General features: G+C 45.8%; 1 protein-coding gene across 1 annotated transcript in view; it reads left to right on the top strand.

Moving 5' to 3' along the window:
- Nucleotides 1-12824, top strand: part of LOC141257868 (sodium-dependent serotonin transporter-like) — a 188122-nt gene that overhangs the window by 136178 nt on the left and 39120 nt on the right. Inside the window, exons 8-9 of the mRNA XM_073672880.1 lie at nt 11871-11983; nt 12692-12823. Coding sequence (XP_073528981.1) covers nt 11871-11983; nt 12692-12823 — 245 coding nt within the window. The remainder of the gene's footprint in view (nt 1-11870; nt 11984-12691; nt 12824) is intronic.

The following is a 12824-nucleotide window of genomic DNA, read 5'->3' as shown; positions in this document are numbered from 1 at the left end:
CGGTAAACAAGGCAGGAGCAGAGCGGAAACCGCAGAGCGGCTAAGAAGGCCGCAGCAGAGCGGAAACCGCAGAGCGGCAAACAAGGCAGGAGCAGAGCGGAAACCGCAGAGCGGTAAACAAGGCAGGAGCAGAGCGGAAACCGCAGAGCGGTTAACAAGGCAGGAGCAGAGCGGAAACCGCAGAGCGGCTAAGAAGGCAGGAGCAGAGCGGAAACCGCAGAGCGGCAAACAAGGCAGGAGCACAGCAGAAACCGCAAGAGCGGCAAACAAGGCAGGAGCAGAGCAGAAACCGCAAGAGCGGCAAGCTAAGCAGGAGCAGAGCGGAAACCGCAGAGCGGTAAACAAGGCAGGAGCAGAGCGGAAACCGCAGAGCGGTAGGCGAGGCAGAAGCAGAGCGGAAACCGCAGAGCGGCTAGAACCGCCGGAGCGGCGAACGAGACAAGGCAAGGGGATAGGACTCTGTTCACAAAGAACAGACGGAGAAGGAAAGGCAGAACCAGAAGCACACAAAGTACTTATAAAGAAGTAGCGAGCGTACACTAAATTCACAACAGAGGTACAGAGACGACGAGAAGGAATTTAGGAGCAAGTTCAGACTCTGCAGAAAGACGCAGAAAACAGACATAGAGGGAAAAGGGAGAAAAGGCTAAAGTAGAAACGAGGCACAGACAACTGGGAACAGAGGAACGGAAACAAATACAGCAAGGCTGGAACACAAACAGGACACTGTTTAGACAGGAACAGATACCGCAAGGCACAGACAGGCAGATCTAGGAATACGGCCCCTAGAAGGCAAAAGAACAGGCTGGAAGCGTGTTCACAAGAACAGACCACAGTTCAGACACAGAACTGGAAACCAGGCAGGAAAACAGGATAGGACCTGGCACGTCAGAGACAAAAAGCCAACTGACAGGACACAATGCTCAGGCGCCATCTTGAGGAAGAAGGTGGAATAAATACCCAAAGATGGACAGCAATAGGCTGAAGATGCAACAGGGGCGCGTCCGCAGCAGCTACAAGAAACAGGAAGTTCAGCGGGCGTCGCCCTATGCAGCCAAAGTAGAGCAGAGCAGAGCACAAGGAAAGAAGCCAGACCAGGAAGCTGGGCGGGAGATGAAGTTTGCGATCTTGCATGATGAGAGATGGAACACCATGCAAGAACGCCGCCAGGTATGCTACAGTACCCCCCCCCCCTTACGCCCCCTCTTCTTCAGGCCTGCAAGGATCTTCCGCAGGGAATTTGGGGGCCAATCCCTCTCTTCAAGGAGATTACTTCTATTGTCCACAGGAGGAGACAAAACTGGTTTCATAATCTGGATGGCTAGGATGCGACTTCCCATCCAGCCATCTTCAGCAACAGATGAAACGGGTGAAGTACCAGAAACAGCACACAAAAAAGTCTCCCTACATTTATTTTTAGGCAGCACCCCAAAAAGTTCAGGAGACAACTGGAGGTCCTCCGCCGGGTTGGAGGGGTGCAGAGACTCGGGGGTAGCCTCTGCTTCGGGGTACATCTTGCCAAGCTCACAGGATGAAATGGGCAAAGTATCAGGTACAAGGTGTAGAGAAGTCACTGCCTCTTTGCTATGTGGTGGTACCCCGGAGGATTCAGGAAACAACTGGGGGTCCTCCGCCAGGTTGGAGGGGTACCGAGACTCGAGGGTAACCTCTGCTTCGGAGTACACTAGGTCAGACTCACTGGAAGAAGCGGGCGAGGTATCAGGTACCGAGTAAAGGAGAGTCTCTGTCCATTCGTTATCAGGTAGCACCCCGAAGGGTTCAGGAGACGACTGGAGGTCCTCCACCTGGTCGGAGGGGTGTAGAGACTCGGGGGTAACCTCTGCTTCGGAGTACACTAGGTCGGACTCACTGGAAGAAGCGGGCGAGGTATCAGGTACCGAGAAAAGGAGAGTCTCTGTCCATTCGCTATCAGGTAGCACCCCGAAGGGTTCTGGAGACGACTGGAGGTCCTCCGCCTGGTCGGAGGGGTGTAGAGACTCGGGGGTAACATCTGCTTCGAAGTACACTAAGTTGGACTCACTGGACGAAGCGAGCGAGGTATCAGGTACAGAGAATAGGAGAGTCTCTGTCCTTTCGCTACCAGGTAGCACCCCGAAAGGTTCTGGAGACAACTGGAGGTCCTCCGCCTGGTCAGAGGGGTGTAGAGACTCGGGAGTAACTACCACTTTGAGGCACCCATTGTCAGGCCCACAGGACTGAGCAGACGAAGTATCGGGTACCGGGTGTAGGGAAGTCTCTCTCCAATTGTCATAGAGTGGTATCCCGGAGGATTCAGGAGGCAACAGGGGGTCCTCCGCCAGGTAGTAGAGGTGTACAGACTCGGAGGAAATCACAGCTTCGGAGCATCCTTGGACATGCACACTGGTTAAAGTGGGTGTAGTATCTGATGCCAGGTGCAGGAAGCTCTCCTGTGTGGACTCTGGATGGGTAGCAGTCTCTTCTGGCAGGAGAACTGGTGCACCACCCACGCACATCACCCGCTGGGGCTTCTCCGGGATGCAGGGAGATGAAGCTTCAGTAGGGACTTCAAGGTAGGGGTCAGGAGGTCTCTGGGAGGACAGACTCTGGCGTGACGGCTTGCCTCTTCGTCTAGCACGTCTGGACTGCCTCTTGAGGTTGGGAGAAGTATTCCAGAGAGTGTAGTCATCCTGAGTGGATTCTGGGCAAGCAACAGTCTTTTCGGGCAGGAGAACTTGTGCGCTACCTATGCACATTACCCGTCGGGGCTGCTCCGGGATACAGGGAAGTGAAGCTTCAGCAGGGGCTTCAGGGTTAGGATCATCGAAAGCCAAAAGGAAGGCCACCAGGAAGGCCTGTAGGTCAAGAACGATAGGATCCTGTGCTTCCCATAGGGGGTTGATCCATTCCAAGGCATCACCCGCTAGGTTGGACATTATAAATCCCACCTTAACCCGATCGGAAGAATAAGCATTGGCATAGAACCGGAACTGCAGCAAGCATTGCCACACAAACGCACGGCATTGTTTTGGATCCCCGTAGTACCGTGGTGGATCCGCGGGAGCAGGTGCAGCTTCAGCAGGGACTCCAGGATTGGGGTCATCGAAGACCATTAGGAAAGCCACCAGGAAGGCCTGCAGGTCAAGGACGATAGGATCCCAAGCTTCCCATAGGGGGGTGACCCACTTCAAGGCATCACCCGCTAGGTAGTCAATTATAAATGCCACTTTAGACCAATCAGAAGGAAAAGAAAGAGGGTAGAACTTGAAGTGTAGCATGCATTGCTCCACAAATGTACGACTTAGTTTTGGATCCCCATAGTACTGGGGCGGATCCGCAGGAACGGCTGCAGAAAGCTCCATCTGGACGGGTGCGTAATTCGCCTGGAACTCAGCTAGAGAAAAAAAAAAATTATTTATTTATTTTTAATGCACGTATTTAGCTGAAAAACGCCTCAGAGAGCGAAGGCCGTGGGGCTCAACGGGAACCATGGCCTGAGCATGCTGTTATGCACACGCCCGGACTGACTGGCGTGTGCGGGAGAAGTGGTTCCACTGGACCATGAACCGGAGAGTGCCTGGAGGGGCGTGACTAAGTATCTGGCCGATCCGACCAAGATGGCACGACGGCATACGACGCCAGTGCACCAGGAAGAAACCGGGCAGAGGGACCAGGTGCTACTCCAGGTCAAACTCCGGACACGGGGGTTGACCCACACAGGGATTACTGGAACAGGCAGGAAAGGCTGGCACAGACTGGTGGATATAAGCGAACACGGCAGGTATGCAGACGGGTGGATACAGGCGAATATGCAGGCAGGGAGGTACTGGCCGAAAGGACGGGATGGAGCACAGAGAGGACAAGACCCAGTACAGACTGGGTCACAGAAACAGAACCGCAGATGCGGTAGCCAAACACAGCAGAGAGGGAACGCCCGAAGCGGTGGGCAAGAGCAGAGCAGGACGGGACTGCCGGAGCAGCAAGCACAAGCAGAGCAGGACAGGACTGCCGGAGCAGCGAGCAGATGCAGAGCAGGACGGGGCTGCCGGAGCAGCGAGCAGAAGCAGAGCAGGACAGGACTGCCGGAGCAGCGAGCAGATGCAGAGCAGAAACCGCAGGAGCGGCAAGCAAGGCAAGAGCAGAGTGGAAACCGCAAGAGCGGTAAACAAGGCAGGAGCAGAGCGGAAACCGCAGAGCGGCTAAGAAGGCCACAGCAGAGCGGAAACCGCAGAGCGGCAAACAAGGCAGGAGCAGAGCGGAAACCGCAGAGCGGTAAACAAGGCAGGAGCAGAGCGGAAACCGCAGAGCGGCTAAGAAGGCCGCAGCAGAGCGGAAACCGCAGAGCGGCAAACAAGGCAGGAGCAGAGCGGAAACCGCAGAGCGGTAAACAAGGCAGGAGCAGAGCGGAAACCGCAGAGCGGTAAACAAGGCAGGAGCAGAGCGGAAACCGCAGAGCGGCTAAGAAGGCAGGAGCAGAGCGGAAACCGCAGAGCGGCAAACAAGGCAGGAGCAGAGCAGAAACCGCAAGAGCGGCAAACAAGGCAGGAGCAGAGCAGAAACCGCAAGAGCGGCAAGCTAAGCAGGAGCAGAGCGGAAACCGCAGAGCGGTAAACAAGGCAGGAGCAGAGCGGAAACCGCAGAGCGGTAGGTGAGGCAGAAGCAGAGCGGAAACCGCAGAGCGGCTAGAACCGCCGGAGCGGCGAACGAGACAAGGCAAGGGGATAGGACTCTGTTCACAAAGAACAGACGGAGAAGGAAAGGCAGAACCAGAAGCACACAAAGTACTTACAAAGAAGTAGCGAGCGTACACTAAATTCACAACAGAGGTACAGAGACGACGAGAAGGAATTTAGGAGCAAGTTCAGACTCTGCAGAAAGACGCAGAAAACAGACATAGAGGGAAAAGGGAGAAAAGGCTAAAGTAGAAACGAGGCACAGACAACTGGGAACAGAGGAACGGAAACAAATACAGCAAGGCTGGAACACAAACAGGACACTGTTCAAACAGGAACAGATACCGCAAGGCACAGACAGGCAGATCTAGGAATACGGCCCCTAGAAGGCGAAAGAACAGGCTGGAAGCGTGTTCACAAGAACAGACCACAGTTCAGACACAGAACTGGAAACCAGGCAGGAAAACAGGATAGGACCTGGCACGTCAGAGACAAAAAGCCAACTGACAGGACACAATGCTCAGGCGCCATCTTGAGGAAGAAGGTGGAATAAATACCCAAAGATGGACAGCAATAGGATGAAGATGCAACAGGGGCGCGTCCGCAGCAGCTACAAGAAACAGGAAGTTCAGCGGGCGTCGCCCTATGCAGCCAAAGTAGAGCAGAGCAGAGCACAAGGAAAGAAGCCAGACCAGGAAGCTGGGCGGGAGATGAAGTTTGCGATCTTGCATGATGAGAGATGGAACACCATGCAAGAACGCCGCCAGGTATGCTACAGCACGCAGTATCAGTCGCAGCCGCCGGCTTCCTGCTGCGGCTCAGTGATCCTCTGTGCATGCTACAAAAAAGAATGAATATTCACTCTTCTCCACGCCCATAGTCTCGACGTGGAGAGGACTGAATAACCCCGGAGCTCACCTCAGCGTCTCAGGGCGCATGGCAGTGATGTCATGCGCTGCTTAGATGCTGAGATCAGCTGCTGCTGGCAGCAGAAGAGGTCGCAGCGCTGGAGCAGAGGGGAGGGAGGTGAGTAGAAGTGTTTATTTTTTTAATGTATGCAGTGATGGAGAGCCATGTATACCAGGATAGGGGGGCTCTGCATAACAGGATTGGGGATGAGGGGGCCATGCATACCAGGATTGGGGATGAGGGGGCCATGCATACCAGGATTGGGGGTGAGGGGGCCATGCATACCAGAATTGGGAATGAGGGTGCCATCCATATCAGGATTGGGGATGAGGGGGCCATGCATAACAGGATTGGGGATGAGGGGGCCATGCATACCAGGATTGGGGATGAGGGGGTCATGCTTACCAGGATTGGTGATGAGGAGGCCATGCATACCAGGATTGGTGATGAGTGGGCAATTCTTACCAGGATAGAGAAATTTACCAGTAGCTGCTGCATTTCCCACCCTAGGCTTATATTTGAGTCTATAAGTTTTCCCAGTTTTTTGTGGTAAAATTAGGTGCCTTGGCTTATATTTGTGTCAGTTTATACTCAAGTATATATGGTAATATTAAATTTCACCATAATAAATAATAAAATGTATAGTGGCAATAGAAAAGTAATAAGTGAATCAAGTAATTACAATAAAATAAAAAATAAACAGAAAATAAATACACAATGAAAAAAATAAAAAAGCTAAAAGTAAAAAAGAAAATAAATAAATAAAAAAAATTATGAAAGAAAAATAAAAGTAAAAAAAGAGAATAATGAAATGAAAAACAATAATAATAATAATAATAAATGTAGACAAAAATAGGCCATCAAATGGCACCCCTTCATTTTTTTCATAGACTGTACAATATCTTCAGAAATAAATGGAAACGTACCAAAGTTATATGCCTAGGATTTTTTAATTAGTTGTCCAAAGTAATACAACAATAAAACATTGTTTTTCAACTTCCATGTTGCAATTTCAAAGAAGAAACTGAATAAACAGCATGTGCAGCAATAAAAGCACCCCTAATTAATACTTGGTTGCACACCCTTTGGCATTGATGACAGCCTCCAAACATTTTTTGTAGCCATCTAAAAGCTTCTTGAACTTCTCAGGTGCAATTTTCTCCCACTCTTCCTTTGTAATTTGTTGAAACTCTTGAATGTTTGCCGGGTTCTTTTTCCCAATGGCAGATTTCAGCTTACCCCAAAGATTTTGACTCATTGCTAGCCATTTTAAAACAGTACACTTTTTCTTTTTCAACCATTCCTGTGTACTTTTGGATGTGTGCTTTGGGTCATTGACTTGCTGGAGGACCCATGATCTTTGATCAAACCAAGTTTTCTTATACTGGTTAGGACATTTTGCTCTAAAATCTCTTGATAATTCACTGATTTCGTGATTCCTGTGATACGGTCAAGGCCTCCAGTACCAGATGCAGCAAAGCAACCCTACAGCATTATGGATCTTCCACCATGATTAACTGTTGGTAAGGTGTACTTTTCCTTATAAACTTCATTGCGACGACTGTTGCTTTGCATTGCCAAAAACTCTATTTTTCTCTTATCTGTCCACAGAACTTTTTCCCAGAAGGATTGTGGTTTGTCAAGGTACTCTTTGGCAAAGATCAGTTGTTCCTTTTTATGTCTTTTCTTCAGCAATGGTTTATTCCTTGGCCTTCGCTCATAAAGCTCTGCTTGGTTTAGTGTGCGGTGTATGGTACTTGTTGAAACCATGACCTCAGACTGTTCCAGGTTGGCCTTCAAGTCTTTGGATGTTTGCCATAGTGTTTTTTCCACCATTCTCACCAACCTTCAAAGACATCTCTTGTCAATTTTCCTCTTTCCCCCTTGTCCAGGGAGGTTCTTGACGGATCCATACTTGGCAAACTTCTTACTAACATTGCGCACTGTTGAACCTGGGATACCAAGGTTTTTGGAGATAGCCTTATACCCTTTGGAAGTCTTGTCTTTGCTAATAAAAGCAGTTTTGATGTCGTCATACAGCTCCTTTGTCTTCATCATTGTGAGAAAGGAACAGGGCCTACCATGTGGCTTTTTAAAACACTGAAGTCATCATTTATTGGCTAATTCATGTCACATGGGCACCGACAATCACAGGTGAATCTCTTTTGTGATTTACCACAGGCGAGTCAAAATGTGTTTCCATAGCAAGCTTTAGGTTTTTCTATTTTTCCCTCCCATTGTTTTTGGTTTTAAATTATTGTTTATCATTTGCTCTTTTGTATTTAACACGAGGGCTCTATACAAAAAAACTGTTTCACTTGATTGATTTTTTTAGGAGATATTCCACATTATGTACTTAAAGTTCATGAGTGCCAATAACAATGAGCAGGACTGTACATTTAAAAACACACCAGCAGCATACCTTCATAATATAATAATTATGGGAAAACCCCTATTTAGCCCACACATATAAGAATGAGAGCTATATTCCTCCTAGCTTGTATAGCAATATCACTGTGCACTAAAATAAATGTGAAAGACATATGCAAGAGTTGTAAATCAAAGTTTCAAAAAAAGCAAATAATGGCACATGATAAATGGCAAATACTAAAGTGCAAATGGAGGCAATCAGAGTGCTGCTGCGGAGGTAAGGGATGACGCTTTGCACTGTGGCCAAGTACAGCTTTGTCAGGGGTATCACCCACAGGATAGGTGATAACTTGCTGATAGGAAGGTGTCCAAATTCTGGGACCCACAACAATCGGTAGAACAGGAAACAATAAGCAGGACTGTAAAAGTAAATCTTCTTTAATGAAATTGAGACACACCATTTAGGTCTATACAATGAATGGAAATATACTGTTTGCAGTCTATCCCCTATTCTACAGTGGATATTGTGTGTCTACTATATTGTTGTTATACTCACATGAAGAAAGAAGAATCCACTATGAATTTCTTTTAAAAGCCATGTTGCCTCCAATTTTGGCAGTGTGTCTCCTGATGAGTTGCTCAAACAGAGCGACGAAACGCGTCGAGACTGAGATATCATGTATATAATTCACTTGGGGATAGTTTTTTTGTTTTTGTGTTTTATCTAGTCGATTCTCTATGTCACTCTGAGAATTGAAATACATGTGTGCACCATGTTGTATGATATACAGGTTATTTAATATAGGATTTTTGATTAAAAGTTATATTTTAGCATCCCTTTCTGTGAGTCCTATTAGGTAGGATATATATAGGATATATATATTGTAGTGCGGTGGTGTTCACAATGTGCGGTAATGAGGCAGTGGCCCAGTAAAGTGCAACTTAAATGTCTTTATTTTCCAAAAACTCACAAAGTAAAGGTAAACGGTATCCTTCAGATCGCAGCCGGGTAGTAACACAGTCCATCTCCAAACCCGTTACTGTGGGCTACTGCACCGCCATGTCGCGCTGATGTGCGCCAGAAGTTTTGCTTTCCTTGACTCTGTGTTTGCTTCACACAAGCCTGTGTTGCAGTGCCACTTGCTCTGCAGCTTGCAGACAAAACACTGACACACTAAGACCTTTGCTGCCGGTTTTTAAATGGAATCTGTGGCCATGAGCCACTTGTAATACCCGGCTGGAGGGAGTGAACCGCCCCACTGCCACCTGTAGTTCACTCCCAAAATAAAAGCCCATGCCGAGTTTTCTTAAATCCAACTTAGCCAAATAGCTTGACCAAGTTCAAACTTTACTTTTATTCTGCACTGCAACCACAACTGTGTCTGTGATTGCAATGCACTCCCGCGGGTTCAATCTGCCTCTATGCGCATCCTGGGGGATACATACCATCCCTCATATATGATCTCCCTCACTGCCTCACAATACCCTTCAGTGATACTTACTGAAGAGCAATATAATCAGAGGAACCTGAAAAAACAAAATACAAGAAAAAAAACAAAAATAAGTAAAGAATAAAATTAAAGGCCCAATAATTATTAAAATCGAAAAAGATTTAAGAAAAGACTTGAAACTGACTGCTTCATTAAGGCCGTGTGGTGCGACTGTATTAAGAGTAACTATCCAAAGTGTCTCCTTTTGGAGAAGTATACTCTTAATATCGCCACCTATAATACCCAGGTAAGTATGGTCAACACCACATGCAAGACAACTTTTTGGATTACAATTATGATGGTCCTAAAAGTGTCTTGGAATTGTTTTTAACTTCTCAAAATCATGACAATTGGCTGTATTTCTAATGTCTCTCACATGCTCTTGGACATGCAAGCTGAGGGTTACAGTGGTCATACCTATATAGATTAGGCCACAAGGGCAAATGGCATAATATATGACTGCCTCTGTGTTACATGTAATGTGATGAACGATTTTAAAGGTCTTGTCGCTTAGCGAATTACAAATTTCCGTAGTCCTTGAAATACTGTATGTCTGCAGGCAGAACATCCACCACAGGGAAATGAACCACATGGTGGACCTCTACCTCCAAACAAGTAGCGATTTTTTTGGAGGAACATAATGACTATTGATCAGCATGTCCCACAAATTGCGTGACCTGCGCCAAGTGACAACTGAATATATAGTGAGATGTTGTTTATGATCCCTATTGGTGAGGAGGATGGGCCAGTGCTTGGAGAGAATATTTTTCATTGGAACCCAATTAGAGTTAAAAGTAGTGATAAATCAGGGTTTCAAATCAGACAAAGGTTGTTTGGTCTTAAGTTGGCCTGAGAGAAGGGAATGCCTATTCGAAAGTAGTGATGTCATAAATCCTTTTTTGATGTCCCTGTGATTATATCCTCTACCTTTGAAGCTAAGGGTAAGATCATTAGCTTGCTGAACAAAGGTACGGTCATTGAAACAGATCGTTCCAGCTCTCAAAAATGGACTGATGGAAATAAATTGCTTCAATTGTGGGAGATGTGAGGTGGTAGAATGAAGTAAAGCGTTTGTACTGTTGCCTTGCGGAAAATATCTGTACCAAAAGTACCATCAACTGATTTTATAATCATCACATCAAGGAAGTCTATCTGTGATTGACTATATTTCCAAGTTAGTTTTATGTTAAGATCATTAACATTAAGATAATTAAGAAAATTGTCTAACTGCGATGTGGAGCCCTGCCAGATGAAAAGAACAACATATATACATATAGTGAGACCATAAGATAATGGTATTATGGCCATGCGTATTAAGTACAACCTCTCTCTCCCACAACCCCAGGATACTAGGAGATGAACTGCACTAGGAAACCTAAGTTCAAGCTCGGTGTGGAGGGTGGAACTACCTAATATATCATCTGATTGCAAGGGATAGGCCAGAAAAGTTAAACTCTGCAGGACACATAGGGGTTAAATTCCTGCAGAGTCTGGTCACACCTCCCTATAGCCAGGTGGGGATTCTCCAATGCAGCAATGCTTGAAAAGTTGCAAGAGGGAGTTCAGCATGATGGCCCAAGACTGAGAGGAGCAGAGAGCGCAGTGAGTAGAACGGCGCTGAGAAAGCGTGCAAGCTACCAGATTGACAGAGAATATGATGGATTATGACACATTAGCACTTTTAGCTTCAGTTCTGGACCTGCATTCTGTGATATATTACATGAATGTATTATGATGCACAAGAATAGTTATACAATAATATATTCTGGTTATATTATTGTTCAGACATTGTGGATGTTATAGCTATGTTGCATTGGCACTACCCTTTTAAAGAAAGACCTATATATAACTTTATGAATTGTTGTCCTTCGTGTTGTTCAATAAAGCTTTGGTTTTATTTGTAGGATACTTTAGTGGCTCTAATTTTAAAGTGGTACATATTCTGTACTGAAAGATATAAATACAGACATATGATAAAATAACAGAACTGTCAACACCAACTTGTTGACAGTTTCCAGGTATCAATGGGTGTTTTATTTAAAGGGGTTGTCCACTAATTAGGCAACCCCTTCTGAAACCCTAGGTCCCCCCCCCCCAGCAAAAAAATAATACTTATACTCGACTCTGGTGCCTGCACTGTTCCAGTGGTGTTGGTGCTGCCTCTCCCAGGGATCGCGTGACATTGTTATGTCCCTCAATCCCTGCAACCAATCAGCGCTGGCTTCACTCAAACAAAATAAAAACAAACCGAAAAAATAAAAGCAACATAAAGGTTATATAGAAAAATTGCTGGATTTTGCGTATATAATATGTTAGCTATATAATTAATAATACTCAAAAGTGGTACCTTTTATTTATCATGAGTTACATCACAATGTGCTATTTAACAACTATGCAGTGAGAACATGGTTTAATATGCTTTGCATTATTTTGTATGTTTTCTCAATAGGACCTAGCCTTCTGTTTATAACATACCCAGAAGCAATTGCTAACATGGTTGGCTCAACTTTCTTTGCTATTATATTTTTTCTGATGATGATCACTCTCGGTTTGGATAGTACAGTAAGTCAACTCAACTCATGTACCATCCATCAAATTCATATTCTTCCTATCTCTTCCATACATACATTACAAAACAATCAAAATAGATTTATACTGACAGCAAACAAGTATTATTGAAAGCATTATTAAAAGCAACCAAAGATTTAGCTAAGGGAATCATTTAGAAAATGAGGTTGCCTGATACTTTAATATTGATGGCTATTATAATAATATTGATAAGACATAAATATCAGATCGGTGGGGGTCGTCACCCCTGCCAATCAGATGTTCCCAATGCTTGAGGCAGAATGGAAAACCACAGCTCCATCAAATACGTAGAGGCTGGAGTGGGGTACTTCATATCCACCAATATTCATTTTAATAGATTTACAGTAACGGTCCATGGCCACTATGCAGTTGACGGAGCTGTGCTGTGCAGCTCATCGTCTAGTCAAATCCGTCCGGCGCTGCCACCTGGAATAGCTGATTGTAAGGGGTGCTGGATGTCACACCCCCCACTGATCTAATATTGCTTACTTATCCTAAGAATAGGCCATCAATAATAAAGTACCAAAAAACCCTTTAATACAATTTCAAGAGGTGGTTTCTGACTGTAGCCTTTCAATATATGATAGAATTATTTCAATCATTTGTACACCAATTTTCCACTTGCCTATAACACCATTCCAGTATTAATAATAATACCATTTCTATATTTATCATGATTAGTTTGGAGGTCTTGAAGCTGTTATAACCGCAATCATGGATGAATATCCAGACATTTTGGGTAAGAGGAGAGAGCTGTTTGTCCTTGGATTGGTCACAGTCTGCTTTACTGGTTCACTCAGCACTTTAACGCAGG

Source organism: Phyllobates terribilis, unplaced genomic scaffold (assembly GCF_046119375.1).
Source record: "Phyllobates terribilis strain yellow unplaced genomic scaffold, ASM4611937v1 Scaffold_1__5_contigs__length_1240528914, whole genome shotgun sequence".
Classification (NCBI taxonomy): domain Eukaryota; kingdom Metazoa; phylum Chordata; class Amphibia; order Anura; family Dendrobatidae; genus Phyllobates; species Phyllobates terribilis.
Note: the sequence above shows the minus strand (reverse complement) of the source record. Positions and strands in the feature narration are given on the sequence as shown.